At 42.2% G+C, this 26,050-nt stretch overlaps 1 protein-coding gene across 17 annotated transcripts in view; it reads right to left on the bottom strand.

The window, feature by feature from the left end:
* Positions 1–26,050, bottom strand: part of cdk10 (cyclin dependent kinase 10) — a 184,177-nt gene that overhangs the window by 138,107 nt on the left and 20,020 nt on the right. For 11 of the 17 annotated variants that reach the window (XR_015425588.1, XR_015425589.1, XM_087137759.1 and 8 more), the window contains exons 1-2: positions 13,501–13,642; positions 2,911–3,056 (exon numbers count right to left, since the gene is read on the bottom strand). Coding sequence is in view for 15 of the 17 variants with exons in the window: in XM_087137759.1 (XP_086993885.1) it covers positions 2,911–3,056; positions 13,501–13,564 (210 nt within the window). In the remaining 2 variants the exon portion in view is untranslated. The other 6 variants (XM_087137761.1, XM_087137762.1, XM_087137760.1 and 3 more) reach the window with 6 other exon arrangements.

The following is a 26,050-nucleotide window of genomic DNA, read 5'->3' as shown; positions in this document are numbered from 1 at the left end:
TGTGAAACAAGGTTTTTGTGTGAGTCGAAATGTCAATCATTGGTGGCTTCTGGTACATGTACCTCCCTATTTCATAATGGACCTTGCTGCCCAGTGAATGTACCTGCTCCTTGCTGCAGCAATACAGTTGCTGTACTTACTCAAACGTGGCGCCGCGGCCCTGAACGTGGTGCACTTAGATTTTTCCCCTAAATTTTTTATAAGTGAAATTTCATCCAAAATCCCAATATTCTCATAGTCCTGACAAAATTATTTTTGGTTAGGTTTTCCAAATTTTTGTCTGGAGTGCAAATTCAGCTCTTTTAGAATGCTCCCAAAATCTGAAAATGATTTCCTAACAAACTTGTGGATAGGGACCTGTATGTAGCATAGATATTAATAATTTATTAGAGTTCTTCAACTTTAAAGAATTTCTTTGATGTTTATGTGAGATTTTTTTCTAGCGAGTAACGTTGGGAAACACTCAGCTGAATCTTGCCCAATTTTTGGATGCCACCGTTTTTGAATTTCGGATGAACTTTCATGATACTAGAATTGTTTACAAAGGTCCAGTGGCATGTTTTATGAAGGTTGCAGTTCCTGCATTTTAACAAATGAATTTGAAATCCGTTGAACAAGAGGTTTGGCAAAATTGTAGGTCTATGAGGAAATTCAAGCAAAAGTCGAAGTTTGCCACGTAGTCCTGTTTTTGTATTAGTATTTATTTCAAACCTAGACTAGTTCACTATTTTTGACAAGTTTGTGTTAAATGCAGGAACTAAGAAGGATTTTTCTCTATCCTTACTCCAACGGAACAAACGTTTTTCATTATGTATAGAAAGCCTTTGAAGTTTGTGAAACATACTGAAATTTGCAAACACACGTTGAAATAAGAATTGGATTTAAATATTCCCCCATCTTCATTGGAAAATATCCATGTACACAGCAAGACTGCCAAAATGGTGTACACTGTACTCATACTCGCTAAAACTCTACTTGATCCATCAGGTGCTGCAGCATATTATTTCCAACTTAAAAGGTTGTGCTAGGAGTGTTACAATTTATAAGTTCTTTTTTTCAAGTGTATGTTTAAAAAAGCCTTAAGTAATAATTTGAATTATGCTTTGTTGGATATAATTTCATAAAGTTAGATGCATGTACACTGCTGTTCCGAGTGCTATCACTTTTATTGTGGCATGTATTAAAATCAGTAGAAATATTAGTAATAAAGGAAGTTTGTGGTGCAGAAAGCTTTGCAGTCATGATAAATACACTTTAGAGAAGTGCTTCTGGTGAAACAGTTCACCCACATATGTACATTACATTTTTTTTGTTCATAAGTCCCATGGTACATGTATGGTGGCAGATTAGAATGACCATTTGACTCAGCAAGTGTTTCACCTCTGGTGAATAATCCTCACCAGAGCTAACCAAGGAGATGATGCAGTGTCTGCTTCTATTATGAAACTGTTTAGCAGGGAATGATACAATGCCTACCAGTACATATGTACATATTGTGTAAAACTGGTGATTGACAAGCACAGGGTCTCAAACATTCAACGTGTAACTGGGACACCGTGTCTCTGTTACATGGGAAACCATACATTCATTGGCCTGATACAATACTTTTTTTGCACTGGATGGGTGATTTTCAACAATTAAGTGTCTGAGTTGACTTTAGTGTTTTACTTTTTCTTGACTTTACCTTTGTTCAAGACTGACTGAAACAACCAAACAATTGTGAGAGTATGCACTCTGAAACTTTGCCTGAGTTGAGAATCCTGTTCCAGTGACATCCCATAGATCTTTCCCAGTCTGGCACTTGGGTCACTTATGTTCATTTTTCTACATTGCCAGGTTTTTTTACTTGATACCTACGTGCTCTGGTTTGATGTATACCATTTTATGTTTGGGGATATTAATAAATTAGTGGGAAAGTTGTTTGGTGTCCCAGTTACATGTGAAATTTGATGTTTCTATTTTGGGGGGCCCTGCAACTTGCCAAGTAACATAACTTCTTGCATGATTTTTGTGTTTCTTTCAATTCAGATGTTTGGCAACACAAGTAATTGTGCTGGAATTGAATTAAGTTATTTTGAAATTTTGACTTTTATATTCCACTTTGGACCCCTTATTTACAGAAAAACCCATATGAAATGATTCTAAATACATTTTCCATTGACAAGTTATGTTATCAATTATAGCTTGTTCTTCACATTAATCACTGACAGGTGATGCAATATCAGTTAGAAATTCACTCAATTTTGATGCTCTATCGGTTGGTGATATAGTATCAATTTGGAATACATTATTGGTTGGTGACGCTTATCCTTAACGTACTACATTATTAGTTGTAACAGGGGATCCAAATCAGACCCTGATGCCCCTCATGTTTTCACCTGCAGTTGATCCCCTTTCAATCTTTCTTGCACTAGTTGTAGGATGAGAATCAGATCATCATTTGATGCCCCTTAACCCTAACAGTACCGGGCGTTGTTTGGCTTAAATTACTCAGTACTACAAAATACTATGTAACACTCTGAGCCTGAAGGACCTAGTGCTACAAATTACCATTTCTGGCTAGGTTTATTCCGTTGTTACTCATACAGAGAACAATGAAATTATGTATTCATAGTGCCACAGCACTGTATGGTACATTGCCTTTTCTACTGCATTTTATGGCTTCAGAGAATAACAATGTCATGTCCTCTAACAAGCGACAGGGCTGAATACTACATTTTACTACTAAGTAGTACTTTGTAGCATTCGGGACTGTTACGGTTAGGGATGCAGTACAAACAATGTGAAAGTGACACAGGGCCAACAGAAAATGTGGCCACATAATACCTCAGATTCAAGTTGAAACAAGGAATTAACATCAAGGAACACATTTACTGTTAAAACATATATATCCCTAAGTTTTGTACCTACTCTGTCTGTGTTTTGTATTGTCATCGCCTGCCCTGTTTTGATGGATACGAGATGAGTCACTTTTTTCTCCTTTTCAGGCACTGCCTCTCCAGCTTCCAGATCCGATGAGGTCAAACTGGGCTTTTGCATGTTGGTGGCAGCTGATGCTGAAACAAGGATTTCACACAGATTGTTCATTATATAAAAGCAGCTCAAGCAGTGGTGTAACAAGAGTGGAATTTCTAAGGCAGGGGCACCTGCGGGATGCATTTTATTTCAAACGGGGACCGAAAGCATGTGAACTGCAGACTGTTTACACCATTGATTTTGTATTTCAAATTTCAAAGGGGGAGGCATGGGAGGACGGTGCAACGGAACTATGCCACTGGGTTCAAGTAAGTTTCATGCTTTACAAAATACTTTGTGAATTGTACATAATTGTCATTAATTTTAATCCTGGTAAATGTAATAGTTTAAAATCTACAACCTGACATGAGTTACAGGGCTCGAAATTGGGCTAATCATCACAGGAGCAAGTACTTGCTCTCTAGACAGCTGAATTTGTTAGTTTATGAGAGCAAGTAGCTCCATACAATATAAAAGACATGTGTTCAAGAAAATAAGCAAAGACCCTGGTCCTTGCTATTGCATTTGTGCTTAGCAATGCAATGCCAACTGTCGGGCACCGGGCCTTTATAACATGCATAATACGCACACAGACGTAAAAGGGAGCTAACTGCAGCAACCGAGTGTTTTCGAAACGAGTGGATTAGGCTGAGCTTTTGGTTTGCTGGTTCCAGCCATTTTGGAGCAGTGTTCAAAACCATGTGTTCAAGCTATGATTGAAACCAGCGAAACTGAAGTCAAAGCCAACTCCACTCGTTTGGCTTGAATTTACACATAAGGGGTCAGTTTCCATACAATCATGTGTAAATTCCCGCCGTATTGATTCTGGCCGTATTGATAATGACACTGGCCGCAGGTATGCATGTGTACGTTCATGTGTGTGCATGCATCGCATGTGCGACTGTGGCATGCGCTCGGTGATAACAAATAATTGTATCATGTTATGGCTCCACAAGGCTGATCTGAAGTGAAGTCAAAAGGTTCAGGTATTTTTCACGACAAAAGTAGAAACAAACGGTAAAAATGTTCAGGTACATGTATTTTTCATTATAATAATGGAATCAAACAACTATAGGTACATGTACTTGCGCTTGTCTTAATGATTTACGGGCACATTTCTGAGACAAACAGGTGCATTTCAGCTACCTGTGACTGTTAATTTTGAGCTCTGAGTTAGAGTTAAGGAAAACATGAATGAATAAAAAATTGCCAGACAGCTTTTGCTTTTGCAAAGCCTTTAAGTTTTTCAAGAGGAAAATACATGTGCATCCTGTCCCTCCCCCTCCTCCCCTAAAATAAAACGCAACCCAAATGTAACATTCATATTCTTCTTAAGTATTACTCAGAAATCTTTGATTTGGTATCAAATTAAAGCTAGTGGTGTTCTCCACTTATGCCGAAAATTCATTTGAAGCTCAAATTGTGTCACGTTTCCTTCGTCAACTACATGTAAGTTTTGATAATTGTTTAGGGCTGTACCCTGAACGCCAGTGAGCTTTTGTGATGGAAACGAGATGTCTGATAGAACTATTTTGTTATTCAATGATCTAATGTAATAAAACTTGCAACAGCCATTTTCGAGCAGTGAAATTCATTGATTTCTGATTTTTCCTATTAAAAAAAGACATTCTAATGTGAAAACCGCAAAGTGAAACCAGCAATCAACTGAAGGCCAGCCAGATTCAAGAACTTAAAATCTGATTTACACTGTGATTTTCTTCTATCACGGAAATTCATTCTCTAAACCAAAACTCCAGTTGATATTTGAATAGTGTAGAAGTAGGGTTTAATTGTGTCGATAAAAATCAGTTTATCATATAAGATTATCTCTGCAATGCATCATTGGATTTAAATGAAGTCTTCAGGTTTGAAAGATAACATTCTAACTTTAGATTTGACAAAAGAACAACTTATTTCTGATGCTCATTTCAGGATACATGAATTTTACTTTGGGGGGCACGGTGTATTAAAAAATCTTGATTTGTTAATCCGTTAATCAAACGTTGAAAATTTGATGGAAATTGGATAAATTGTTATAATGATATTCCCTATTTTCTAATTTTTTTCTCCTCAACCTAAGTACTGCAAAATGCTGTCAAGTTCATCCTATATCATTATGCAATTAGTCCAAACAAAATTTACTACTTAAAAATGTTATATTTTTGAAAAGAGGGTCTGATTTCTTCAAAGCCAGGTGTACTACATTTAAGAAGACCTTTCCAGTGACACACTGTAATGCAATGGGGACCATTACATGTATAAGTTTTCGCCTGAAAACCTGTCCCTACTTCAGACGAAAATAGAGCAAATTTGCAGTGAATTTCTTTCCAGATGAACTTGCCGCACGAATATTTGATCTGACGTCAACATTTCATGTCAGTGTATGCTTTCACACTGAGTACATGTATACACAGAATACACGTGCCTACACTGTATACATGTATGTACGTGTATACCGTATGTTCAAGTACACATGCATGTACATGTGTGTAGGCCTACACCTAGTACTGTCTGTACTACATGTAGTACCATTAAGTGTGCCACACACAGTACACAAGTGGTTGACACACCACCTCACACATAAAATCCCCATTCACTAGAAGGCTCATACAGTGAAAAGTTCCATGTGAGGTGTATGTACATCATTCAAAATACTTTCAAGATTGGAAAATCAGGCTTTAACATAAAACATATAAAAAACATATTAAAACATAATTTTAATATGTACATGTAGGTTATTGAAAAATAAACATCGCCACCTATGTCTCAAAAATCTCCTGGCCGACTGTTCATGTAAGGGGTCATCCAAGTTTTCAATATTTTCACACTAATACAGAGTACTTTTTTCAAGGCCCCCTCCTCTAAATTAGTATATTTCAACATTTTCTATTCGTATCCTAAAATATGTCTACAAATTCATTATTGGAAAGTGCCCATTATTAAGCATACAGATTATGCATTTGAAAACATTCATGCTTTACAAATAAAAAGGTCTAATATGAAAATTTTTTTTAGACACATTGATGATGAAGAAACTCATCAATGACGATCTCCTGCACATCTGTAGAACTGTGGGTAAAAATGGATAATGCGTTGGAAACACTGCACCACGATGTCAAAGGATATTATACATGTACTGCTGACGTATCACGCTGTATGCTCCCGCTCAGAGGCGGGGCTATGGGCTTCACGTACATGATTGTACACGTTCACACGCCCGCCCGCCCGCAGTGCATCATATCAACACAGTATGTACCATATGAGGCGCCCTTTATGACTTTATGAGAAAAAACTTCAAGCAAAAATAATCTATATTGATGAAACTAATATAGGATAAAAGTGGAATAAATCTACAATGAAACAAATATATGAAGGACAAAAGAAGTACATTGGACAAAACTAATTACATGAAGTACGAAACCTATCTACTGTATATACATATATGGGATAATATATTTTCAAAGGACAAAGGTGAATGCATAGAGGATGAAGCCAATATATAGATGAAAGTAATGTACAGTATATTGAACAAAACTAATAAATATGGGATGAAAGTAATAAATAGGACAAAGTGTTGCCACATCAACACCAGAATGGTTGTGATAATGAAGCAAAATGTAAAATACATAGAATGAAAACGTAAAATATAAGATAAAGCGCCATCTACCGACTATACTGGTTGTGCAATGCGTTTGCCATGCTCGACACAGAGGCTGAGTTCGGGAGGCTTGTTAGCTGTTTCAGCGAAACAGTTCTTGTTTTTGTTTAGCTGTTTTGGCAAGAGCTGGAACAGCTCGTTTTCATTAAAAAATTTTATGTTTTTTTTCTTTTTGGCTTTTTCGCAAGTTGCAAAAAGGCATTCTTTAGCTGTTTCGGCAACTTTGCCGAAACAGGTATTGTTTTTCTGATTTTTTTTTTTCCCTTTTTTTTTTCTTCTTCAACTCAATTCCTTCCACCAGTCGACTGGCAGTTTACTAAATCTGATCGACTTCAAGCTTGGCAGACCTTTGAGCTATCATTCAAGGACGGTCCTAGAAGAAATTCACAGTGATAACTGAAGTAGTTATTATTGATTTTTTAAGAATTAATTTTTCTCCATAGACTTTGTACACAGATTGCACACAGTTTTCGGACTGTCCTTTATCAGGCTATGAGGGTGCTATTGCAGAATTAAGTTTACACTTGCCTGGGCTTTCAATTTTAAACAAACTGTCCTATATTGAACCATGGATGGCATTGTTGCACAACATAGGGTTTGTACACACATTGTCCGGCATAATGCGTGAGCAGTCCTCGACTTCGACCGAGAATTACTACCAGAACGAAAAAGAAATCAGACTAAATTTTCCCTTCCGTTCGATCGCAAATATACCCAAGTGTGCAAATATTAAATAATATTTAATAAGGTTTTTCCAGTTTAGACAAAAATCCTTCGACATGAAATTAAAGGAGCAGTTTTCCTACACACGTGTTTCTAGCCCATTGACTTTGTACACGTTTTCGAGCCACAATTTTGATAACTTTGCAGTGATCGTTCCCAAAGTGATAGCCAACAAAGACCCTAATGCAAGATTTATTGCAAAGGGATGACATCATGATGACATCATCACCTTATTTTATATTGATTTTTGAATATTAAATTTTTCCCCATAAGGTTTTGTACACGTTTTTCTACTTAACACAAGTGAACAAGTAGTCTTTAACTTCGGCGCAAGATTACTATAAGAACGAAGGAGAAATCGGGTACTTTACACTTTATTTTATTTGAAATATGCCTAAGAGTCCGAATATGAAGTAATATTTCATAAAAATTGTTCTGTTTAAGCGCAAATCACGTGACATGAACTTAAAGAAGCAGTGTTTCTGCAAACGAGTTTTTAGCCCATTGACTTTGTACACGTTTTTGAGCGACAATTTTGGTAGCCTTGCAATGTTTGATCAATGGCAAAATAATAGCTAACAAAGACCCTGATGCAAGATTTATAGCAAATGTATGACATAACGATGTCGTCATTGCCTTATTTTATATTCATTTTTGGATATTTTATATTTTCCCATAAGTTTTGTACACGTTTTTCTACTAAACACAAGTGAACAAGTAGTCTTTCACCACTTCCAGCCGGGGGCTCCGGTACCGGAGCCATAGGCCTTATATTCGTGGCCGGGGTCTCCGAAATCGGAACTTTACTATAAAAAAGAAAAAAGTTGCTGGGCGTTTCTTAAAAAGTTTGGGGCCATCAATTAAAAAGTTTAGGCCATCATTGGCTGAAATAAATTGGTCCAAGGCAATAATGGGTTGCTGGGGCTGGTGAATTGTGACTTTATTTTATAGCCGGGGTGACCGAACTTATAAAAGCCTGGAATAAAAGTACGAGCTGCTGAGAGCTGCCGGGCACTGCCAATCAATCCCTGTATTCTTTCAGCACAGAGTGCTGCAATTAGCGGAGGTAATCCGTGTATTGTTTGTGCAGAGCGCATTTGTTTGCGCTGCCGGGCGCTCGCAGGGGATTATCGCTGCACTGCACTGAAGACAAAACACGGGCTGTGCGGGCTCATTATGCACCTGCGCCCCATGAATGACCCAGTCCGGGTGCTGCTGGCCCTTGCCAAGTTGACTGACAAGGCACGGCCTGCGAAAGAAGGCACACTTTGAGTGCGACACTTGCCACCATCCCTCTGCGTCGACCCCTGCTTCAAGGAGTACCATACTGTCCACTAATTGACACTTTGAACATTTATTTTCATGGCCATTTTCATTGACATTATATTTTGTGTTTTTCATGTGTGTTTTGACTTGATGCCCCACTTATCTAGTGTAAAACAATATGTCATTTACTGGTGGTTTTAGGATATGTCATAGTTTCAACCTTTGAAAAAAAATGACAAAAAGACAAAGTTTCTGGAAAGTACTGCTTTGAGGATGTTGTATTTTCATCTCTTGAAAAAGTGGCACATTTCCTTGTAATGGTTTTACTAGGTGGTCATGTTTTCAGCCTTTGAATAAAATGACAAAAAAGACAAAGTTTCTGGGAAGTACTGCTTTGAGGATGTTGTATTTTCATCTCTTGAAAAAGCGGCACATTTCCTTGTAATGGTTTTGCTAGGTGGTCATGTTTTCAGCCTTTGAAAAAAATGACAAAAAAGACAAAGTTTCTGGAAAGTACTACTTTGAGGATGTTGTATTTTCATCTCTTGAAAAAACGGCACATTTCCTTGTAATGGTTTTACTAGGTCATGTTTTCAGCCTTTGAAAAAAATGACAAAAAAGGACAAAGTTTCTAGAAAGTACTTTTTATTCCTTGCACCGGTGTTTGCTTTTTTTTGATAAGAAAGAGTGGAAATTTATTTTACTACTTGTATGAGTTCAACTATTTCAATGAGAAATGAAAAGAAAAAACAAGAGAAATAAAAAAGAAGAAAATAAGAGAAAAAAGAAGTTCTCTCCAAATATTTGTCTGTGTGTGCATTTCTATGTGTACTTTATTTCATTGGTTTCTAAATTTTACTTGAAATTGTTGGGGAAATAAAGTTTGGGAAGGGAAATATCACTATGGGAGGAAAAATGAACAAGTTGGGAGATAAAATATGAGAGTGGTTTGGGGGAGATATAAGTTTGGTAGATGGGAAAATAGATAACAGAAATAGATAACAGAAATAAAGTTTGGGAAGGGAAATATCTTACACTATGGGAGGGAAAATGAACAAGTTGGGAGATAAAATATGAGAGTGGTTTGGGGGAGATATAAGTTTGGTAGATGGGAAAATAGATAACAGAAAAAAAAATAATAGCTTCAAAAAATAGCCAAAGTTACATGCAGCAGCGAAAAAGCCACATTTTTAGACCCCTTTTTTTACAGCATGAATTCATTTGTCCGTCATTGTCCGCACTCATTGAGCAGTTGACAAAGCCCAGTGCACGTGCACAACTTCCCATTCACTCACCGCATATTACACGCTGAGGTCTTGACCGTCAATCGCTCCGCATAGCAACACGGCAGCATAGCAACGCACTGGGCCAAGGCCCGGAACAAATGAGCCCTTATGTAACACACACAATGGGGGCTCTATACAGAGCGGGCGGCGTGGCCGCAAAACCGAAGGGTCAATGGAAGTTGCTTGTGAGGGCTAGACTCGCCACGGGACACCCATTTTATGGGGTTTAGGCATTCAGAAAAAAAGGTATGAATTTTTGAAGATTTTTGAAAAACGAAAATATGAAAAAACCGCCCGGCAGCGCATGTAACGGTTAAAAAAAGCATCCGGCTGCAAGTGGTTAACTTTAGCGCAAGATTACTATAAGAACGAAAGAGAAATCGGGTACTTTACCCTCTGTTATTTTATTTGAAATATACCTAAGAGTCGGAATACGAAGTAATATTTCATTAAAAGCGCTCAGTTTAAGTGCAAATCACGTGACATGAACTTAAAGGAGCAGTGTTTCCGCAAATGAGTTTTTTGCCCTAGACTTTGTACCTGTTTTCAAGGTACAATTTTGATACCTTTCCGATGTTTTGCCACGTTTGCAGCTGTTCAAAATTGAAAAATCAAAATCTCAGAAGTTTTCCCATGTATTCTTGTAAAACCCCTACGAGGAGGTGGTGTGTAATCCTGTTCCGAGAACAATGTTCTTGAGTTGTGTTCTCGCCATTCAGGTGCGAGAACAAGAAACCCACGACAAGAACAGGCTACCCAACACGACCAGGCCTCAGGCCCCACAGTTCTGGGGGGGGGGGTTACATGGACAACACTTGATGCCCCTGTGCACAAACCTATATGTGACTTGTCTAAAAAAACGGTTTTCTAAGTAAATGCTTTGGAATTTTCCTTGCTAAATTTCTCTTTTTGGGACATGTAAAAACTTTATGATAGCTGTTGTAATATTTTAAGGGTAAATAAGTGTTGTCTGTAACTCATACAGAACTCTTTCCCCCGACACTCTTGATGATACAGTGGACGTCACAATACAACACTTTACATGCCACAGAGATTTACCCCCCCCCAGAACTGTGGGGCCTGAGGCCTGCCCCGCTTCCAACCCCACACTTTCATTTAATTTCATTTCATTTATAACTTTTTCAGGTAAGACAAAACAAAATACAAGTACATATACAACCAAGAAACAGTAGTTAACAAAAAAATGGCAACAGCACCCCTGAGGGATCGCCAAATGCCGAGACCCAAAGAATAGAGAGAGAAAAAACACAACATAAGAACCCCCCCCATGAATTACAAAAACAAAAACATAAACATCATTTAAACAAATATGCATACATGCATCAATTTACAATGTACATATACTTCAGTTCTGAGGCAGTTGGTAAAAGTCCGAGGTAGCCGGAGGTACATGTAGTCAGAGGTAGCCTGAGATAGCCAGAGGTAGCCTTAGGGGGCATTAAACATTTAGTAAAACACTTAAATGTCTACTCACTCACCCTCCTGGTATGAAGGATCAATTTCTCCTTGGGCTTGACTTTTTATGGTCTGAACACTTGCCAAAATGATTTTACCGTGAGCCAAAATTGACCACCTCTACCCCCCCTGATCTGTGGTGACGGTATGATGCAAGCACATATAGTGTGCAGTTGTGTATGTGTACAAGACGTGCACACACAATGTATATTGTGCATCAATGCCACATGTACAACACAGCTTGTTCAAACACGAATCTCTGCCTGACAAAAGAGGAAATGTAAATCCAAATTGAATTCTCAAGTTAATGAAACTTGGTGTACCTGAAGAAAAAGCGTATGTTCTGCTTCAAAGCTGTACAGTGTTTGTGGCCTGTGTACATCCAGTTTGTGGCCTAGCCTGTTAAAGAAAGCCGCCACCTGGTGGTGAAATAAACAGTAAGCTACCAGTTCTTGATTTAATTTCAAGTGTGACGCCCTGTACTGGAGGTTGAATGAAAATAGTGGAAAGTTACTTGAAAAATTGTCCAAAAATGACAAAATGTCTTTGATGTATGCTTAAACAAAAAATACCTGTTATTTTATTTCTTCATTAACAATAACGACCATAAAATATTTTGTGTAGCTTGTCAGAGGTATAATCAACTACGCCTTCAACAGTATTCACACGATTTTCGCCCGTTTACTTGGACCCGGAGGTTTCTTGCAACATCGTAGCCGGCTACCAGGTACTTGGTTTGGACTTTCGTTTTTCCTTTTACCATTCATTGGCGTGCATTCATTGACTATACCTCCAATTGTGGAATCCCATTTAGTTACTTTTCGCCCATTTGCTTCTTTGGGCAAACTATTTTAAGTGAAGTGTTTTGACCAGCCGTTTCGGCAACGCACAGCACCACCGTGCCACAACTGGTAACACACACAGTAAAGGCAACACTCCTCAGTCTACTTGCAACAGAAGACTACCATACTATCTTACACTTCTCAACTACACCTTTTACAATTTCTTATTGATAAAATGAGTAATTGTCCAGAAAGTATCTGAGAAACATCCTCTTTTTTCTTCAGTTCTTAGAGGGCGCTCTAAAGAGAACATGGCTGACTTTCAACACTTGCGTTGTGTGATAATAATTGAACTTGAAAACTGAGAGACGTTGCAACAAAGAATTTTGACCTTTTTTGCAGACAAAGTCATACCTGTCATCTACATCACTTATTAACATAACATTAACAAAATTTTGTGAGAAGGGAAATATATACGGAATTTCAGTGAAGGTTCCGGGTTGTTCCGACATGTTCCGACCGATCCGATTTTTACCAAACGCCCTGCGCGGATTTGATTTTGCAGCTTGGTCTGCGCTGCATCACGGCTAGCCCCACTACTAGTGTGGCTCGGACCGGTCGTACTAATTAACGTAAACACAACGTCAACACGCGTCAACACATGATAGTAATGTCAACACACTGCCAACACACCCAAATCACATTCTAAGTTAACAGAAATGCAATTCAATAGCAATATAATGCCTACAATACAATTTGGCTAACAACAGTGGGCGACATTCAGGGGGAAAAAGCTGTTTTATTTCACGAAAATAACACCCTCCGCACAGCCACGGTAGCCATGTTGCCTCTCGGTCAGACCATGGTCAGACGGACCATACCATTACGCTACAGGGGGTCACCTTTATCCCTAACACTCGCAAATCCTCCAATTTCAATACAATTTTTACATACATTTGTTGTACACCCTAGGGGTTAGGGTTAAACAGAAAACCATGGACGGTCCAAACGTTGTGAGAAGGCAAGATGGTGGCGAACGGCGGCGCTGCTCAGAGACAGTTTTTTCGTGTGAAAAAACTCCCTTGAAAAGTAGTAAAATGTAAACTTGATTAAATAAAAATTATTCCTAAGCATATACATTACAGTTTGATACGTCTGTTTTCTGTTTTCAATGCATTTTGTAAGTGTTGACGGTGTGTTGACGTTACTATCAATGTATTGACGCGAGTTGACGGTGCGTTGACGCTGATTAGTACGACCCGCACGGACTCTCACTCCCGCGGTCCATCCTTACCCTCACATCTGTAAACGCAATTTCGTGTCGGCGTACTGAAATTTTCGGTGCACCCACTTATCATCGTGGGCGCAATTTCTTTTGCACACAGGGATGATCCTTAGCCTCTCTGCTTTCTTAACGCCATTTATTGAATGATTTCACTCACGCTGTTCTGGTATTTTCCAGTTTTTTTGCCTTCACCCAATTCAATCTTACGGACTCGCTCTCACAGTCGCCATCTTTTAAATAAGATCGTTGAGAAATTATGTCACTTTACCCCTCATCGTCGCGTCTCGAGGCTGTTCCACGTCATGACATATCTAATGCACGGACTGAGCGATAAGATACTACATTTGCCAATGGGCTCTTCCAAAACTTTGGCAGCAGTTTAGATTGTTAACATGGAACAGCCGTCGAGAAGATGAGGGGTCAAGGACGTAATGCTCGACGACCTTATTTTAAAGATGGCGACTGTGAGATTTGGTCGGTGAGATTGAATGCGTGAAGACAAAAAGACTGGAAAATACCAGAACAACGTGAGTGAATCTCAATAAATGGCAATAAGAAAGCGGAGAGGCTAAGATCATTGTGCAAAAGAAATTGCGCCCACGATGATTAGTAGGTGCGCCGAAAATTTTCAGTACGCCGACACGAAATTGCGTCTACGGACGTGTGGCAAGGAATACGATGGAGCTGGAGTGAGAGTCCGTGCCACACTAGTGGGGCTAATTGTGATCATGCCTATTAGTTGTCAACCCCAGCAATTTCTTGTGCCGGTGTATGAATTTGGTTTCAGTTCAGCTTTTATGTGATTAACATGGAATCCTCTGATCTAGCAAAACCATTAAGAACTCAATTGGTGTAATTTTGGGTCCGCGAACACGTGGGCCCATCGAAAATATCGTCCCGGTCAAATCCATACGCGTGTTGACGCGAGACCGCGCAAATGGTCGATACATGCACCATCGAGGAATAAAACAAACACGGATGATTTATGTTGAGAATCAAAATTGGTTGAGGCCCTGAGACATGAAATCTCAGCATTCATTCCCCTAGATATTTCGCACGATATTTTTCACAACCTTCTATCCAAATTATAGAATAAGACTGTGCCAGAACGCTCACATCGGTGCTAGTTTCCACAGCCAAAATGAAAATTTCCCTATCCCCAGAGCCAAATTTCTTAATTTTCCTCCCGATTTCCTTATTTTTTAGTTAACCACCAAAAAGCCTAAAATAGCTACCAAAACTACTATGTTTGTTTGCTAGATGATAAGCAGAGGTCATTACAATGCTCAAACTCACGGCCTTGAACAAAAAAAAATCAGGCTGTGAGCATCACGCAGAAAGTATTCTACTGGTCTTGTTTCCACTCATCCTGAATCTAACAGAATAGTACTGTAGAGTTTGAAATGTAGATTTTGTACGAAGCAGGATAAGAGTAAAAAAAGATCTGAACATGTTTTCCGAGGAATGTAATGTTTTTTTAAAAATCGATTTTTTTAATCTAATGTTTTTTTAATCTGTTAAAACAGAACATACTTTGAAATTTTGAATTCATTTTCCCCAAACCGAATGAAATCTTTCGTACCTAATATATCTTTTTTGGATGAAATTTTACAGACCTAACATCTTTTTAAGATTCGACCGAAATTTTTTTGACCTAACATGTTTTGAAGATTGGAATAACATTTTTTAGACCTAATATGTTTTTAAGATTCCAGTAAATTTTTTCAGACCTAACATGTTTTCGAAATCCGAATGAAATTTGAGAGACCTAACGTTTTCCAGATTAGAATGCATTTTCCCCAACAATAAACAGCCAAAGGTTTAGAGTTCCGCGCCCGCACTTCATTTGAATTCAGAAAGTATCCGAATTTCGAAAGCATTCGACTTTAAAAAGCTGCCGAATATTGAGAAAGCATCCGAATTGAGAAAGCATCCGGTCTTTTTGATGGTGTTCGGCCCGATGGTACCCGAAGTTCAAAATCTTTTCCGACAATTCGGCTGTGTTCGGTATGCGCATGCACAGTCAAACTATAGAATTATTTCCGCTCCCTTAAACAATCGGGAAGTCAGTGCTATAAGCCCCAAATTTCAAATTAAGTCAAGCGACTACGTACGTATGGTGTACTATTTACGACAAACATTTCTCTCTCTCTTAAGCCTCCCTCCAGGCGACGCAACTACACGGCACGACGGCTCCCTTCGTCGTGCCGTTGGGTTGCACCGTCGCCTTCTTGCCATAACGGTTGTACACACACGACGCGTCGCGTTGTGCGTCGCGTCGTGCCGTCGCCCGTCGCGTCGTGCTACTTTAGGTATTTTCCATGTTGCATTTTTTGCCGCCTAAACGTCGCCCCTTCCGTCGCCCGTCGCGTCGTGCTGTCGTGCGTCGCGTCGTGCATTATGTCGTGCATCGCGTCGCCTGAAGCACGACGCGACGCACGACATGACGCGACGCGTCGTGTGCTGTTGCCCTTTACTTCATAGTGTTTATAGAGGGTGCCTTTACTGTTTTCTTTCACCTTTCTTGCAAAGTACATGCTATTCGCTCTTTGATGTTGATTTTTCATTGTTTTTATCTCATCGATTCATTAATTGGGATTAATTTCAGTCATATTTTATTGAAAGAAATGATAAAAGTGGACAAGAAAATCCGAATAAATAGGAACTGCTTTCTCAAAATGAGTGGAAACTGCAAGCTCAGAATTCGTCACTCCTTAATTTCCCAGTCAATGATTTCTTTTGTTTTCTCTAATTTCCGTCCAACGCGCTTGCAAAATACAAGCCCTGAGCCGCAGGCGTTGATTTCTTTTTTTTTTGGGGGGGGCGCTTTTTCATCCGTTCATCAAATTGAATTAGTTGTGTCATATTTTATCAAAAAAAAAACAATGAAAACGAGCAAAAAGAAAATCTGGGCATGTAGGTGCTCTCACATAATAAGTGTAAGCCCAGAATTCGTCACTTTTTTACCCGGCTGATCCTTGTTCGAATGTCTGTCCAATTTCTTGTTAAGACCGTTGATGAAGTTCCCATTTGTGGTAAATTTGTAACCTTATAAATATTTCTCTGTGATCCGTGCCAGCAGTTTCCAAGTAGTTCTCTCACTCCTCCAGACAACTTGTCTACAATTGTACGACCGCGAGTTTGAGCACGGGTTTAGGTAGTTACCATCCAGCCTGCACTATATTATTACCCTCAGAATATTCAGTCTTCAGTCGTCCTTTAATTTAGTCTGCCTCGTTTACTTCATCAGCACCACACTTTCAATGATATTAGTCCGCCGGCGTGTTTCTTATTAAAACAGTGTAGATCCTGCTACCGTTGTGACGGTGTCTTTTCTTCCTCTCTGTTTGGCCTCGCGCTTAATTTCTCATCAGATCTGCATGTTACATTTCTGCAAGCACGTAATACTGATTGACGTATTGTATCTAAGAATGGATTTACAATATTTATTAGAAAAATCACAATTAGATTAGGAAAAGCTAAAACGTTGTGGCTGACGTTAATGTTATATATTTCCTGGAGACAATGCCGATTAGTCGCGAAACTCTTTCTGATTACATTTGATTTAAAAAAGAAAAAGGAAAAGAGTTTTCTTCAACAATTCACTCTTAATGAAAACACAAAGTTAGAAAGAATCCACGAAAAAGAAAACAACAGAATCATGGCCTGGTACCTATGGCATGTACTGTGCAAACAAGGGTCGGGGGAAGGAAATGAAAGAAAACAGTAAAGGCGCCCTCTATAAACACCATGAAGCAAAGCTCGACAGCACGCGTCGCGTCGTGCGTCGTGTCGTGCGTCGCGTCGTGCTTCAGGCGACGCAATACACGACACGATGCACGACAGCTCGACGCGACGGGCGACGGAAGGGGCGACGTTTAGGCGGCAAAAAATGCAACATGGAAAGGACCTAAAGTAGCACGACGCGACGGCACGACGCGACGCACGACGCGACGCGTCGTGTGTGTACAAAAGTAATGGCAAGAAGGCAAAGGTGCGACCTGACGGCACGACGCAAGGGAGCCGTCGTGCCGTCGCGTCGTCTGGTCGCGTCGCCTGGAGGGAGGCTAAAGAGAGAGAGAAATGTTTGTCGTAAATAGTACACCATACATACGACGTCCCTGCACGTATGTTCAGTCCCCATTGACTGTGCACCCGTTTAGTTCGTGTATTCGTGCATGCGCAATAGTGACATAATGTTTGTCGGCCCGAAAAATTATTCTAGCATGTCTGTGGTGACCCATGTGGGGGATTGTATTGCCATTTCCCTTGAAGACCTCGTGTGTGAATAAATTACCAAGAGTCTATCAAATGGTGATATGTAATAGCTTCTGGTGCAAAAAAAAAGCGCAAAACAACTTGCCTAATTATGCGGGGTCGAAGGGTCGGGGGAGGGGTTGAGGTAGTCCAGGGTCACCATGAAGGTTTCGCTACCTGAAGAAGAAGCAGTCAACTAATAAAAATGCCCAGGTGCACGCATGAATGAGTGACGGACTATGAAGAGAATTACTCGAGGAAACAGCTTCTGTAATCAGAACACAATTCAAGATTATCTCATTTATTTCAGAAATCGCTGGGACGTCTCTAGCACAGTTTACATCAAAAGAATTATTTACACTTAGCTCATCCAACTCACTGGTCAAAATTAGTGACTCAGGGAGCTGCAGCTGGCTTATTACGCGTCCTAAAATGCTGGTCTGCAGGACTAATTGTTACTACGCTTGTCTTCGGTAATTAGGCTGGGGTGGCTGGTCAAAATTAACGTGCAAAGACGCTGACCAAAAAACTTCACGGTACTTCTCTGCCGACTGATGACGATTATTTTCACGGCACTTCTTTGCCGACTTAAATCTTCATAGCGCTTGTAAGCTAAATAAACTTCACGGCACTTCTTTACCGACTGAATACGCAGCGCTGGTCAGCCCTGCGCATGCGCGCGGCACTGACAAGCCGTTCCTTCCGCACGCGGGACTCGTTCATTAGAACCGAGCCGACCGAATGCTAGTTGCACACGCCTTTCATAGATTTCTGGCAATGTAAAACCAGGCCACATACATGTACATCGCACACGCCACAATTGGCCATATGTGCGTGGCTTATCTGCAAATAAGTCACTCGCACTGATCAGCTGTTGCCATTTACCTATGTACAGTATTTGTTTTCCTCCATGGTTTAACGCACAAATCCTATTAATTAGTACTGTGGCGGGACAACTGACACCTTTTTGTGGCGGACCAGCAGACTGGCCGGATCGGAGATAGAATTGACCTGGCCTACCCCACAAATATATTTATTAACCTTACGCAAGAATGAGCGGCTATCCTGACGCAAGGGGGGATATCAGTTAACGAACGGTGGACTATGCCTTAGGGGCTGTTCGTTTGGTGGAAGTTTACCACCGCTCTGTGATTAGGTAATTGATCCCAATGTCAATAAAGATTACAGTTAATGTCAATACAAGTGATACAGGACTGACTAAATCTCACGGTGACCAGTGATCTCAAAGGCAATTATATGATTGGTTTATTCAATGTCAGTGCTCAGTTATCCGTTATATACAACAGCAATTAATTATATACAAAATTATCCTCACGGGGAGATAGTCCTATGTGGTCAACTGCACCACGGTCGTGATTAATCAGCCTTATCCTTAACCTACACCAGAATAACCCTTACGGTGATCAGGGTAAACCTCACAGCGATCAGGGTAACCCTCACAATAACCAGATAACCCTCACAGTGATCAAGTTAACCCTCAAGTCTAAATAAATAATCTACTGATGGCTTATAACTGATAAGTCTTGACCACACAAGCAATTACAATCTTCGTAACTGTACAACACAACAGGGTACACTTATACAAGAATAATCTGTACTGCCTTACAAAGCAACACAGTTCCCAAACTGCAACAAGGTTTCAGGTGACTTAAATAACCCTCACCCACTTCAAGTTATTATGAAATAACACAGGTAAGTTGATTAAGAAGGCGATTATAATAGTCCTCACCAGACTCTAACGGAAACCTGCACCCGGTAAACCTCAACGAGGAAAGCAAGCTCCCAGACCAGGACCGCAACCAACCGTCGCTATGCCAACAAGCATGGAACAACGGCACACAATCCTTCTAGTCTAAGCTTCGCTAATTCCCCAATTAACTGGTTCGCTCGGGTTCCCTAACCCTATAATCTACCACTTCTTAAATAAACGAGACTGTCTTACGATTCCCAATCTTCAAAGAGATCTGATATAATCGGCAGCTCCGGCAACTGAGAACAAGTACCACACTAACCGATCGCACCAGGTACACTTGAGGTAGATCCCCAACCACCGGCGGTCGTACGTCAGATTTACTCTCGAAATACAACACAACTCCACAGAGCTCTGGTTAGCACGCTGCCATCTTGAGAAGTCCCGGCAACCAACGCAGCCAGCGCCCAGACCTAAGGTAATGCGCGCCTCTGATTGGTTGCCGCGCGCATGTTTAATGCATGATTAAGACGCTCCTGAATTATTAATGACCCAGACTAAACACAAGTCTGCGCAGCTACCCTGTTTCGCCACACAGGCCCCAGCTAAGCTTAGCCCGTCCCGGGTTAAAACGCTTAACCGAAATATTAAAAGAAACAGGGGTAATAGAAATTTATACAGCATAACATGTGAGGTTTACCTGAAACCACACAATACATGTTATACAATTAAAAACCATTCCATGAGATCTAGTTGATCAACCTCACATACGTGTTACACAAACACATCCATTACTGTACCTGCACGTGCAACCACGCTCAAGCAACTTACCTGAGGCCTACCTAGTAATCCTCATACACCATAATTAACATAAATTATGCACTGTTGAATTAGAAAATATACGAACTTTTGTAACTGTATAAAATGATTTATAAAACCTGACAGAAATATCTTATATAAAAATTTAACAACACTTCAACACACTTCATAATTTTACAAGGAGAAAAACGCTAGTTTGTGTCCTCAACTTTAAGATAAATTATGGTGAATCGTCTATTTACAAATAATCGTAGGCAATCAAAAATCATGGATATAAAACAAATTTTAAATTGGAATTATCATGATTAGGAAGATAAACGCTATAATTAAGCTTGGGTTGAGTAGCAGCTGGCGTCCACTACCTTCTTGTACTTGGCAGTTGTGGTCTCCTCGTGGACCAGCTCACCGTCTAGGAAGGTTCGCCTAGGTGGATCCGCTCCTCTAAGCAGGGCTGCTGTCCTCCTACACCTCTCCGGTGGCTCATCTAATGTCGTTCTCGAACTCCCTGATCCAAGTGTTGCCACTGTCACTTTGGGGCAGTGGCCCCAGCAAGTCCACAGCCACTCACTCCATGGGCTCGCTCATCAAATACTGCTGGGGGGGGGGAATTCTCCTCTTGGCAGGAGCTTTCCTCCTCGCACACAGATCACAGCTCCTAACGAATGACCTCACATCTGCGGTCATCCCAGGCCAGTAGTACCGCAACTTGGCCTTAGCCAAGATTTTCGTGACCCCAAGGTGACCGCTAGTCTGACCTCCGTGTAGCTCCTGCAGTACAACCTTTCTCAATTTTTCAGGCAGTACCAGTCGCCACCTAATCGACTTCCCGTCATCGGACTCCCAACTTCGGTACAGGACACCATTGCGCACCCCTAACTGATCCCATGAGGACCATAGGGTCTTGTGCGCTGAGGAGGCGGCTGATACAGTCTCCCAAACTGGGCGGCTGTCCAACTCCTCTTTAGCCCTCACAATCCAACTAATACTTTGATCATCAAGTTGTGCCCCCCTTACTTCATCCCTAGACCAGTGTGGTTCAGCAAAGATGCCCCTCACGTCTGCCTCAGGAACTGGTAAGTCAGAGTCAACCTCACGGCGACTCTCCTTCTCAGACACAACCGTTGGATTCCCGGCAACTTCCGTTGCCCCTTCCATATCAGACCGACCACACTGTTTACAGACCTTCCTGGACAACCCGTCAGCATTTCCATGCTTCCGTCCAGGTCTGTGCTGAATGGACACGTCATACTCGGAGATTACCTCAAGCCACTGAGCAAGCTGACCCTCGGGGTTCTTAAAATTAAGTAACCACCTAAGAGCAGCATGATCGGTGCAAAGTAAAACTTTCCGACCATACAGATACTGTTTGAACTTCTTCAGATAGACAACTACCGCTAAAAGTTCTCTCCGGGTAACACAATAGTTCCTCTCGGCCTTGCTGAGCTTGCGGCTTGCAAAGGCCAGGACCTTCTCATGACCCTCATGGACCTGGGACAAAACTGCCCCCAGTCCATCCCCACTTGCGTCCGTGTCCAAAACGTAATCAGAGTCAGGTATGGGATATGCCAACACAGGTGCAGTCTGCAGCCTCAGTTTCAACTCTTCAAATGCCTCTTGGCAGGCATCAGTCCAGCGAAACTCTCTTGACTTTTCAGTCAGCGCATGCAGAGGCGACGCTACCTCGGCAAATCCCCTGATAAACTTCCGATAATAAGAAGCGAGGCCTAAAAAGCTTCGAACTTCTCGGACACACTTAGGTGTGGGCCACTCAGCCACTGCCCGAACCTTTTCAGGGTCGGTAGCCACACCTTCAGACGACACTACATGACCCAAATAGGTCACAGAGCGCTGGAACAAAAAGCACTTACTAGGCTTCAACTTCAATCCAGCTTTTCGGAGTCTGGAGAGAACGACTCGAAGCCGTTCAATCTCCTCTCTCTCAGTCCTGCCATAAACAATGACATCATCCAGGTAGATGAGCAGTGTCTCCCACTGGAGACCCGCCATTACCTTCTCCATCAACCTCTCGAACGTTGCAGGGGCGTTACAAAGACCAAAGGGCATGCAACGCCACCTATACAACCCGTTCCGCACCACAAAGGTTGATTTCTGGCTCGCGTCCTCGTCGAGGGCGACTCTGCCAATATCCCGACGCCAAATCAAGCGTCGGAGAACCACTTTGCCCCTGCTAACGCATCTAGCGTCTCATCAATACGAGGGACAGGGTAAGCATCTTTGATTGTTACCCTATTCAACCCTCTGTAATCGACACCAAAATCGTCGGGTCCCGTCCTTCTTCCGGACCAGCACCACGTTTGCAGCCCAGGGACTGTCAGATTGTTCTATAATGCCCCTCTTCTGCAAATCTTCCACCTGCCTCATTATTTCCTGTTGGTTACATAGGGGATGACGCCTTGGCCGCTCCTTAATAGGCCTCGCGGCGCAAGTATTGATCTGGTGTTTTACCACATCAGTCCACCCTAGGTCCTCATTACCACGGGAAAATACGTCCTGATATTCAATCAAACAAGCCTTCACCTCCTCATGATACTCCTCACCAATGTTGACCTTACACTGGTCATACAGATCATGCAAGTGACTCGGCAGGTCTCCATAGACCTCACACTCATGGTTCTCACCAGGCAGGACTATGGAGTCAGCCTCAACCGCAGCAATTGTACCAACAGCTGTCCCCTTTCGGACAACGCGTCTCTCCTCATTCGGATTAAATATCCGCAGCGGTAGAGACTCGGCGTGTGGCTCCACCAGCGACCGGGCTAAAACTAAGCCTCGCTGAGCCAATTCGCCACCACCTTCCACAGGTTCAACCAAGGCCGGCTGTCGCATTGCCTCACAGGTACTGGCTACAGTACCAGGCACAATAGCCTCATGGCCCGCTGGGATCTCGGTGGTTTCCGCCACCAATACTCGACCGACAAACGGCTCACCAGCACCATTGGTACAACTTGATCTTTCTCCATTCAGCCTCAACTCCAACCTTCCAAAATCTAAGTTACCTCTGGTAGGTAACAGGAAGTCCATCCCTAATATACCCTCACACTTCATGTCGGCAAAAATTACCCTTACCGGGTAAACCGTTTTGCCTATTTGTATATCGACCCAAGCAGTACCCATTGTTGCTAATGGACTGCCATCAACTTGCCGAATGCTGGCCTCTTCCGCTTCCAGCACAGGCCTTTGCTCCTTGGGAATTTTATGATAAACAACACTACTGATTAAAGTGTCTGTTGACCCTGAATCAACTAAGAACTGACACTTCGCCCCTCTAACGACTCCATCGACAAACAGCCCACACCTTGGCCGGGAAACAGACTTGGGCTGAGCACCTGGTGGCTCTCTGCCTTTTTCTGTCCTGTGCCTCTGGTTGGCTTCGTTCGTCCCTCGTTTGGGCACTCGGGGAGGTCCAGCCTGCCCCTTTCTCTCTTTCCGAGGCTTGGTACATTCCTTGGCAAAATGACCAACCTCTTTACACCTGAAGCACTTCAACAAACAAGGCTTCTTTTTCTCTAGTTTCGGCGACAGCCTCGCTGGAGGCTTATCGTCACCCTGGCTCGTGAACTCAGTCAACATCTTGACAACCTGATCTATCTTCTTGGCTTGCTGCCCAGCACTCTCCTCCAACTTCTGCAAACGCTCTTCGGTGCCCGAGTCCATGGCCCTTGTGAATTTCGTTGGCTTCTTCTCTACTCGCCTTTCACTCTCAATTTTCTCGAAATTCTCAGTCTCTATAGCTGCACGTATCGCCTCGTCCAGTGTCTTCGGACGGGCGCGATAAATGCCTTCCCGGACCACCTGACTCGACACAGCATCCATGAAGTGATTTTTCCCCAGGCGCTCACGTGCCTCTTCGGGAATCTCTGGATAGGATTTCACCACCAACTCACGGACTGCCTGCCCCAGTTCTTGAAGACTCTCCTTCAACCCCTGACGTCGGCTCCTTAAGTCCACGAGGTAGTTCTCAGCCTGTTGGCTGGGACCAAACCTCGTGTTTAGAACCTGAACAAGTTCTTCAAACGTGAACTTCTTGGACCCGTCGCCAAGAATACGGAGCGCATCACCCTGGAGGCTAGCAGCCAGGAACTCGGTTGCCTGCTCCTCACTCCACTGATTCACCTTCCTACACGCCTCAAAGTGGCGGTAGTACTCGTTCCAAAGAACCTTACCGTTATACCGATCGGGGGTAATCGTAGGCCTTCGAGGTCTACCGCTTGGTGTACCATAACCCTCACTACCCACCAACCTAGACTCCCTTTTCAGTGGCCAAGGGCCAACTCCAGGTGAGTCCACCTTATCGACAACTTTGTCAGATTTCTCCACAGTAGGGCGAGTAAGAAAACTCAACAACTCACTGTGTAACCCTCGCTCCTTCTCAGCGCAATCAACCTCATGGTTCAAAAACGGATTGGTGCTAGGACTACGCATGGGAATAGGCCTCACAGGCGTACTCTCAGCGTGCCTCGGCACTTCCTTCGAAACCAATTCTGGCGATGTGCCAACACAGGAAGGCTCTCTTGCCTTCAGGTCGTACCCGAGGGTACCCTTAGGCAATTTCCAGCTGATTTCAGAATCAACTTCAACCAGAGGTGTATCCCTACTCTTAGGGGTATCCTCATTCAGCGTTTTAGGCTGTGTACCTTTCTTGACAGCCTCCAACTCTGCGGACAAACAGTCCCTCTCCCACTTTAATCACTGAACCTCCATTCTTGAACGGTTCAGCTCGTCCAGGACAGAACCCTTGTCAGCCCCCATCGAGCTAACACCACTGTCCTTAACCACGCTCATACTGGAGTTTCCTCCTGAGCAGGAATCTCAGTCTCAACTAGACTCTCTAGACTCGGCCACTGGCCACTTGGCGATACTGGTAACTCACAGGCAAACTCAGGCTGCGGGACTCCCAGTCCCAAGCCTCCGGAATTTACCAATCTTTGTATACCTACTACCACCCGGTGGGTTCTCAACAGGATTGGCAGTTGCTGTCCTGCAGTAAGTCGCAAGGATCGCAACTCTGCCCGAATCCTAAACAGAATCCCCACCAATGTCACCAACCCAACAACGAATACAATGTAAAAGGCAGTACTTACCCAGGTAAGCATAACCCGCCTACCTCGTTACAATTACCCTCGCTGTGCACCTCTGTGAGGCACATCCACTTCACAACAAATGACAAAAGTTTTACTCTTTATTGGTAAATACAACTATAACAAAATCACAGAGCATCCCACTTCTGACACCATTTGTGGCGGGACAACTGACACCTTTTTGTGGCGGACCAGCAGACTGGCCGGATCGGAGATAGAATTGACCTGGCCTACCCCACAAATATATTTATTAACCTTACGCAAGAATGAGCGGCTATCCTGACGCAAGGGGGGATATCAGTTAACGAACGGTGGACTATGCCTTAGGGGCTGTTCGTTTGGTGGAAGTTTACCACCGCTCTGTGATTAGGTAATTAATCCCAATGTCAATAAAGATTACAGTTAATGTCAATACAAGTGATACAGGACTGACTAAATCTCACGGTGACCAGTGATCTCTAAGGCAATTATATGATTGGTTTATTCAATGTCAGTGCTCAGTTATCCGTTATATACAACAGCAATTAATTATATACAAAATTATCCTCACGGGGAGATAGTCCTATGTGGTCAACTGCACCACGGTCGTGATTAATCAGCCTTATCCTTAACCTACACCAGAATAACCCTTACGGTGATCAGGGTAAACCTCACAGCGATCAGGGTAACCCTC

This window comes from Acanthaster planci, linkage group LG06 (assembly GCF_054643075.1).
Source record: "Acanthaster planci isolate LZ-2023a linkage group LG06, COTS_SCS, whole genome shotgun sequence".
NCBI lineage: Eukaryota > Metazoa > Echinodermata > Asteroidea > Valvatida > Acanthasteridae > Acanthaster > Acanthaster planci.
Note: the sequence above shows the minus strand (reverse complement) of the source record. Positions and strands in the feature narration are given on the sequence as shown.